An 8,668-nucleotide genomic window follows, 5' to 3' on the forward strand; every position below is an offset into this window, starting at 1 on the left:
AAATTTAGCTGCCCTAGACTTGAAACTTCCCTCTCCTGTCGCAGGACAGAGGGGCAGGTTTAGATGATGCCTCAAGCCCTGGTTCTGTTTTCTTTCATATACTTCTTTTCATACTTCTGTTACTTGTCTGGCTTTTTTTTGCTCTCTGCAGGCAGTGGAGCGGGATTGGAACTCACCTCTGGTGACCCTGTGTTTTGGGCTTTGCATCCTGGGTCGCCGGGCCCTGGGCACCGCCTCCCACAGCATGTCAGCCAGGTGAGATCTGCCCCACCCCCTCCTTCAGCTACTCCGCTCCGTCCTCCCGACACCTGCTCATGTGCATCCTCCCCCTCTCCACAGCCTGGAGCCCTTCCTGTATGGCTTGCACGCGCTCTTCAAGGGAGATTTCCGAATCACGTCACCCCGCGATGAGTGGGTCTTTGCCGACATGGATCTGCTGCATCATGTGGTGGCGCCCGGGGTGCGCATGTCCCTCAAACTACACCAGGTGTGCTCTGCCCTTCCTTCCCCTCCTCCCTGGTTTAGGTAAGGCTTGGAGAGTTGAAAGGGGAGGGGGGGAGGGTCTCTAGGCACTTGTTTGAAAAGGTAGAAATTCTCCCCTGCTGTCCTGGAATGGAAATGTTTAGGCAACACAGGACCAAGAAAAAGGGGCTGCTGTCTGGTGACAGGTGGTTCTCCCCACACACCCCACACACCCAACACGATGCCTCCCCCTTCCCTTTCAAGGATCATTTTACCTCCCCGGATGAATATGATGACCCAGCTGTGCTGTACGATGCCATAATGTCCAACGAGGAGAAGATGGTGATCTCGCATGAGGGGGACCCAGCGTGGCGCAGCGCCATCCTCACCAACACGCCCGCTCTGCTGGCCCTGCGTCACGTGATGGATGACGCCAGCGACGAGTACAAGATTATCATGCTCAACAAGCGCTACCTCGGATTTCGGGTCATCAAGGTGGGCCAAAATCCCCAGGTCACAAAAGATGCTGAAACATCACTTTTGCACAGGTTGGGTTAGCCGCAGTTATGAACTGGGTGGAAAAAAAACTAGCTTTGCTGGAAGGGATAGGAGGAGTATGCAGGAAGTCCAACTCTGGCAGCCCTGAGGGGATCCCGGTTTGTCTGAGGGTATAAGAAGAGAGTTGACAGCACATTTTGGAACGGTTGTTGAAGGGGAAGGGCAGAGTGGCTCAGGGGCAGAACACCTGTGTTGCATGGAGGAAGTCCCAGGTTCAAACCCCGACATCTCTAGTTAAACAGATCAGGTAGTAACTGGTGGCAAAGTTCCACTGAGAGTGGCATGGCATGTTAAGAGCAAGGGGGGAAAGGGTTGGGGCAGAAGGGAATGAGGAATGTAGCCTGGCCCAAGTCCTTCAGAGGTTACAGTTTCCTAGGCAATGGGAGGGCCTGTGTTTCCCCCACAGAGCAGAGAGAGCAGGGGAGAGTTAAAGCTAGCCGCCCTTCTGGACTGTACCGTTCAGGCTTGTAGTGACTTCCTGCTGCCCTTCCCCTGAGCCTCAGCAGTCCAAGTTGCAGGGTGGTCCTAGTGCTGTAGCTCTTAACAGTCAAGGATAAGCAGACAGGAAGTTCCTCGCCTGTCCCTGGAGTACAACAGTTTTGCACTATTTGGTTGGTAATTAATTGTCCACTTTCCCCCGCAAACCCTTCCCACATTGTGTTTCCTCCACCACTAAAGTTGTGGCGGCTTGTGCCAAACCATTAAGGCCATGGAATGGGGCCGCTGGTCAAGGAGAGGGATGTTTCTGCATTCCTGGAGAAGACAGGGAAGGAATGAGCCATGTGTAGTTACAGAGATGATTTTCCCACTTCACCAGAACAGTGTGTGAGGGAGCACCCTCCAACACTGCAAGAGAAACGGAGGACACAGCATGTGTTCTGCCTCCAGATGCCCTGCCCTGGGACCATGGCAGAATGACAACAGAGGGCAGCCATAAAGCTCTTTCCCTGCCTGTTACCTGGCGGAATGCAAGCTGGTGTCTTGCCTTGGGGGAAAATAGCCTCTAGTGCTCAGAGCCGAGTGGTCCAAGTGATGGGAGGATGCAAGTGTGGCTGACCAAGCCCCTTCTCCTCCAGCATTGCTTTTGACAAGCCGCTTCAACCGTGCAAGACAGTGATTTGCTATCACACTAGTGTGTGTCTTTTAATTTGATTGCATTGGAAGTGGTTTCTCCACAGAGTCCTGGCACACACGCACACCCCACTCCAGCCATTGGGATTTGGTAAGATTCTGTAGGCATAAGCTTCCGCTTTCGCACCCAGTATGCCTGGAGAGGACTTTGGATGATGGTGCAGGGGAGTTGTGTCGAGGAGGACACAGGTCTGCCTGGGCCCAGCATGCACAGCAGTTTGGGTCAGGCCCTCTCCACTCCAGCAAAGCCAACAGGGCCAGGCAAGTCCCTACAGCATCCATTTCCAGTGCTTTGGGGCAGTACCCAGCACCTGTCTGTGGTGCTTGTCCTCTGTGACCAGCATGTTCTCCTGGGGCTTCCCAGTTTCAGGTTCAATTTAAGTTGCATTGAGAGAAGAGCAAAATGAGCAGAGTACATTTGGGAAGCACATGACGCTGCACCCTTTTCTGAAACTTAAGCACGTATGCATCTGGGAAGGAGACCTGGGAAATCTGGGCAGCACATCATCATAGGTCCTGTGACGGCAGAAACCCGGGAGGTAAAATGCCATCGGCCCTCCTTTGAATCCGGGCCTTGCGCCGTGACGCTGCTCCTCCCGTCTGCCGCAGGTGAACCGGGAGTGCGTGCGGGGCCTGTGGGCCGGACAGCAGCAGGAGCTCGTCTTCCTCCGGAACCGGAACCCGGAGCGCGGCAGCATCCAGAACGCCAAGCAGGCCCTGCGCAACATGATCAACTCCTCCTGCGACCAGCCCATCGGCTACCCCATCTACGTCTCGCCCCTCACCACTTCCTACGCCGGCAGCCACCCGCAGCTGCGCTCTCTGTGGGGGGGCCCCATCAGCTTGCACAACATCTCTGCTTGGTTCATACGGAGCTGGGAGAGGTGAGGATCCCTCGGATCGTGGGGGGACGGGGACGGAAGGGGAGGATTGTTCCCCTCTCCCTGTGTCCTTGGGAATGCTGGGTGTGGAGGTTAGGGGAGGGGCTTCTGACACCCAGCAGGAGGAGCGGGGGGGGGGAAGGGCATAGCTGGTGAGGTTCTTTTTTTACGCCTCTCCCCCGATTTCCCCCTCTGCCGTGTAGGTTGCAGAAGGGCTGCGGGGCCGGCTGCAACAGCGGAGGGAACATTGAGGATTCAGATTGCGGCGGCGGCTCTTCCTCACTCAGCAATAACCCCACAATCCACGGGTCTCAGGTCCACGGGAGCACTGCCCACAGTGCCGGACCGATGGCTGCGCACACCGCTGAACCGGCTGTCACCACCGCCCAGCCTCAGGCAGGTACGGAGGTCACCTGCAGTGTGATACCGTGCGACTTGGAGGGAGGGGAGATCAACCCCCCCACACACCGGGTCCGATTGGAAGGGTTCAGTGAAGAGTGTTTGGGGGACTGGGGGAGTGGGATGGAAGTTCATTAGAATCACCTTCTGATCAGCTTTCAAAAGAAACTTTCTGGAGGAAAGAAAGCCTGACTTTTTTCAAAGTCATGGAATATTTCAGTGACTGATAGGTGAGCTCAGACGTTTTTTGCCCTTTCAGCCTCCCTGGCTCCCTTACTGGTCCTCTCCCTCGCCCCCCCCCCCCACGCCTAGTGTTTGCTTGCTCTCCTCCAGCCAGCCTGCTGTCTATCACGGCTCTCACAGATGGCACAACACATCTGCACGTTCTGTTGCTGTCCCACAGTTGAAATGGTTGTGACTGTAGGAGAATTTCAGGGGTCCAGGTCTCTTCCAGGGATCCCCAACCCCATTAGGGTTCTTTTCTGTGGGTGGGTGGAAGTCTGGCTAGGGAACTCAGGCCTCCAGAGGGAGAGAAACACAGAGAGAACAGTTGCCTTAAACTGAAAGTATTTATTAACTCGAAAACCACACCACAAGTAAAACAACAGCATATATTCAATATCAATACCCAGTAGCGTATAGAAAAATCCCAATACCTGATATAGTGTGCACTTCAGAAAGAACAAGGAGTTCCTGGACTGTGGACCAAGACGTCACTCAAGCCTAGGTGGGGTGTTGGCCAAACAGCCCTGAACAAAAGCCCAAAGCATCCTTTTTAAACTCATTTCAGCCAATAGGAATCAAGGGAGGAGCTCGTTAAAATGTACCAAACTTGCCAAATACCAGCCTGTCTTAAGCTGACAAGATGAACTTTCATCTAGATATATTTTATCAACTGCAATGTCAAAAAGACCTAGACAGATATGCTTAGGCTTTGAAGGCCATGAAGTGTGAATTCAGGCAAAGGTACATCTACAGGACGAGGCTTTTATTTTTTTTGCCTAGTCTGCCCACAAAAGAGGAAAGGCTTATGGGACCTCAGAACCAAGAAACCAAAAGTCAGTTATAGCAAAACCTACATAGCATAGAGGAACAGAAAGGCCCAAGCTTGTGTAACCCCAAATTCTGCAACAGTGACCTCAACGCTGCTCCACCTTGGGCCCTTGCATGGAGGGATGGCTCGATTTTTACCACTTACTTACATCTCTGACGTGCAGACACTCCATATTGTGAAGCCTGTTACCACCTTAGATGCTGATAGGCTAGTCAGCGTCCTTTCCCAGACTACCAGCAAGGGGCAGGTCGAGCGGGTGCTGTATGCCAGTTTGTCGTCTGGTTGTCCTTGGTTTATGGAGGTTTCAGTAGGATTGGCATGGAAAAATATTGGAAAGCAGGTGTCTTTCTCATGCTCATACTAAACTAAAACACACCAGGGCTGTAGCCTTTTGGGGAATCTCCTAGCTGCCCTGACCTGGATAGCCCAGGCTAGCCTGATCTCGTCAGATCTCGAAAGCTAAGCAGGGTCAGCCTGGCTAATATTTAGATGAGAGGCCTTCAAGAAATACCAGGACCGGGACGCAGAGGCAGACAGTGGCAAACCGCCTCTGAAATGTCTCTTGCCTAAAAAACAAGTTAGCTAGTAGTGCATAATGCTGAAAGACTGGCTGCCAGACAATCTCAGGATCTCCTTGCTATACTATGCATGCTGCCATATGATGATTATTATTAATTATTATTTACTGGCTGCATCTCTGAGGGGAAGTTACTCTGGGTGTGCTGAAGCACATTGGGGGCTTGTGATTTCGGACAGTCTGACACCTGTGTGTGTTTTTCCTCTCTCCTCTCCCCCTCCCTGCCTTAGGACTTGAGTCCAGCCTCCCTCCTCAGAGCCAAAGCTGGCTGGTCCAGCCCCAGCCAGCCCCCTTGTTGAGCCAGGGCGAAGGACGGCCCCTGCCTACCCCAGCCGCGTCTTGGCCCCCCGGCCCGCACTTCTTGGGAAGTCAGCTTTCTTGCGCCGGCTCCTTGGCTTCTGTGGCCGAGGGGACTGGACGTGCCCCTCTGCCTCTCCGCCCGGGACTCGGAGCCCCCTCTGCCTTCGCCTACGAGGGCCTCTGTGGCAAATGGAGCCTGCCCAGCCGCAAGGGACTGAACGGGCTGGCGGGGGGTGAGGTTGACGTACCACCCGGAACACCCCCAGCGTGCGCTAAGGAGAGTTGTTCCTTCTCTTCTTCTGCTGTTGCTGCAGCGGGGACAGCGGGTGCCGGCAGCAGTCCAAAACCTCAGGTGTGTATTCTTTTTCCTCCCCACCCCCCCAAGTATAACTTGCTCGCTTGCTTGCTTTTTCCCCTTCCAGATCCAAACAGTTCCTTGCCTTCCACTCTAAACAGTCCTTTGTTAATCTGGCCTGAAAAACCTCTCGGCCTGCGTTTAGCTCAGTAGTCCTTACTGGATTTGCCAGCCTGCAGAATTGCTACTGACCTCCAGACAGCACAGATGAGTTCCCCTAGAGGAAATGGCTACTTTGGACTACGGTGGACTCTGTGGCGTTACACCTTGCTAAGTTCCCTCCCCTCCCCAGGCTCTGCTCCCAAATCTCCAGGGATTTCTTAACCCAGAGCAGCATTTCCTGCCCTTCCTACGTTGGGCTTCCTACTCCAGTGTAAGAGTGCAGGTGGAAGAACAGCAGGTGTAGGCCAGCCTGTTCCTCCAGGTTTCTCTAACACAAGGAGCTGTAGTTCAGACTAATGGAGGAGCGAGCTGGGCACTGGCTCTCTGCACGTTTTCAAGGACATCCTCTTTGTTATTTATTGGGGTGAGCCCTAGCACACTTCAAGTGCTGCATGATGCACATATGTGTGTGCATGAACAGCCCCTCACCTTCTCTGTGCAAGCATGTTCAGACATCCTTCCCTTGCCAGGTGGCCGGACCCAGTGCGGCGATGTCCTTAGCGCCACAATCCGATTAGTGGTAACGGAAAGCTATTCTGTTGATTCCCTCCTTCCCCCATGACAGCCGTCGGGGGTGTCTGAAGGGCAGGAGCAGGATTGGCCGGTTGGCGTGGGTTAATGTCTTTAAAAGGAAGCAAAGCGGGATAAATCCCTTCTGCTGCAAGGCAACCCTTCTCCCCCCCCCCACCCACCCTTTCCCACTTCATCCTTGATTTCATTCCTTCTCCCTTCCTGCAGTCTTCCTCCCCGTCCCTTCTTTAAGTCTCTCAGTCAAATCCTGATTCTCTTCTGTTAAGATATCTCTGGGGAGTAGGAGGAGGGAATATACAGGAGTTACACTACCCTACTTTTACACGGAATACGGTACAAAGCCCTTCTTGTTGTTTCTTTAAAAGAGAGGCTTAATTTAACAACCTCAGAAGTGTGAAGTCCTGCATTCCTGTCTCCAGCTTTAAGGATTTTTATCTAGAGGTCTAAAAGGGGGGAAACCATTATCTGAAAGACATCTCACCTGTGAATCCGAGAGACTAACATGGTGGCTTCCCCCCTCCCCCCATCTTCTGCAGCCCCCGACCCCAGGACCAATCCCAGAAGGCAGCGGCGACTCCACCCCATTACCTCTGGAACTGTTGGCTACACCCTGCGGGAGCTGTCCTCGGACAGAGTCTGCCCCTACCATAGCAGAGTGGGGGCGGCAGCGAGAAGAAGAAGATAGCCCCGCAGCTGCACAACCGCTTCTGGAACATCAGTACTAAGGGGTGGGGGGGGGGCTCGATGTCCTACGGAAACACGGGCTGGTCCCGTCTTGACTTTCTTCCTACTCCCCCTGCCCCCCTTTCCAAAAACCCATTGTTTCCTCATTCCTTCAGGACCATGGACAGCAATAAGGGGAGTGGGGGCTCTTCCTCCTTAATCGCTGCAGCCTTCTGTGCCCCCATTCCCCCCTCCCTCCCCCTTTGCCTGCAGGTGGGGCGGGCTCAGTCTTGTGGGACACTGAAGAGGGGAGGTAACCCCATGCACTGCCCCCTCTTCCTGCCCCACACGGGACCCACCTTGGACACCAAATTGCTCTTGGTGACACTCAAGGAAGATTTTTTTTTCTGCTCATTGTCGTTCCTTGGGGTTATTATATATTTTTTTTGTTTTGTTTCTCCCTGCCCCTGGATTTTTGGTTGGTATAAAAATTAAAAATACAGGGGTGGAAAAAAAAAAAAGCTTTACACAATGTTTTGAGGACTAATGGATGTGTGTTTGTAAGGGGGGGCGGGGGGGGACAGCTGGGGTTCTCCCTCTCCCCTTTATGTAGGAACAAAGCCTTGGAAGTCCCCTAACCCCAGTGCTGATGCTTATGGCAGAATGGTGTTCCTACCTCCATATAATCCTCAAAAGTTAGGGGACGGGGTTCCAGGCTTTGGCTTTCCTTCTAACTGGATAGAGTTTAGGAAGAGACTGGGAGGGCAGAAGTGTGGTTCAACCATTTTGATTACTGGTATGCAGCCCTTTGATGTTCTCTGAACTCCAGCCTAAATGGAGTAATCTGCACCTGCGGGATTTGGGATGGAGACTATCTTGCTGAGCTCAAAGGCAGAAGAGCAGAGCCCATAGTGCAGGGCCAAGAGCCTTAACTGGACCATATGGGTGTGGAATAAGAATCTGAAGGCCTGGTCTCCTACAGACTCCGGTGGTTCTGATATTGTTGTGGAAGAGGAAGACCTACACACACACACACCCCTTGTTGGTACCTTGATGCCAAAGAAGGTTTGCACCTTTGGTTTGCTGGCTGGGCTGGGGAGGCTGGCTGAGGACTCTTGGGGATGGGGGGTGCACCCTAGTGCTTGGGGGATCCAGAAAACGTTTGCCATGGACCCAGCTGTGTGTGGGAGGGGAGGGAAGAGTGCAGTGGTCACATTTGAGGGTGCCTTTTCCTGTGCCCTAAAATTATTGTCCAAAAGAAATAAGGGGATGGTAGAATTACTGGAAGCCCTCCGTGCATGTTCAGAGACGCATGTTTCTGCTGCCTCGGGTGTGCAACACTACTCCAGGGGCGGTGCCGGCTCAGCCCCGGGCCAGCTGTCGCCCAGTTCCCCCCCTCCCCTTCCTGCGCCCTCCGCGGCCAGCCGTCTCCCCCGCCGTGTGACGCCGCCGAGCGCTCCCTGCCCCCACCTCAATCTGGGTCTCTCCGCCCCCGATTGAGAAGAGGAAGGAGAAGGCGGAGCTAGGGCGGTAAGGAGCGGGGGCGGGGGCCCGCCCGGGGGGGGGCACGCGGGGGGGGCGGGGGGCGGGGCGGG

General features: G+C 54.0%; 1 protein-coding gene across 1 annotated transcript in view; it reads left to right on the forward strand.

The window, feature by feature from the left end:
• Positions 1-7,527, forward strand: part of PCNX3 (pecanex homolog 3 (Drosophila)) — a 43,950-nt gene extending 36,423 nt beyond the window's left edge. The window contains exons 29-35 of the mRNA XM_015423900.1: positions 152-255; positions 340-487; positions 727-957; positions 2,761-3,035; positions 3,236-3,432; positions 5,293-5,714; positions 6,947-7,527. Coding sequence (XP_015279386.1) covers positions 152-255; positions 340-487; positions 727-957; positions 2,761-3,035; positions 3,236-3,432; positions 5,293-5,714; positions 6,947-7,135 — 1,566 coding nt within the window. The 3' untranslated portion in view covers positions 7,136-7,527. The remainder of the gene's footprint in view (positions 1-151; positions 256-339; positions 488-726; positions 958-2,760; positions 3,036-3,235; positions 3,433-5,292; positions 5,715-6,946) is intronic.
• The last annotated feature ends 1,141 nt before the right edge of the window (positions 7,528-8,668 follow it).

Source organism: Gekko japonicus, unplaced genomic scaffold (genome assembly GCF_001447785.1).
Source record: "Gekko japonicus isolate JY-2015 unplaced genomic scaffold, Gekko_japonicus_V1.1 scaffold313, whole genome shotgun sequence".
In the NCBI taxonomy this organism is placed as follows: Eukaryota; Metazoa; Chordata; class Lepidosauria; order Squamata; family Gekkonidae; genus Gekko; species Gekko japonicus.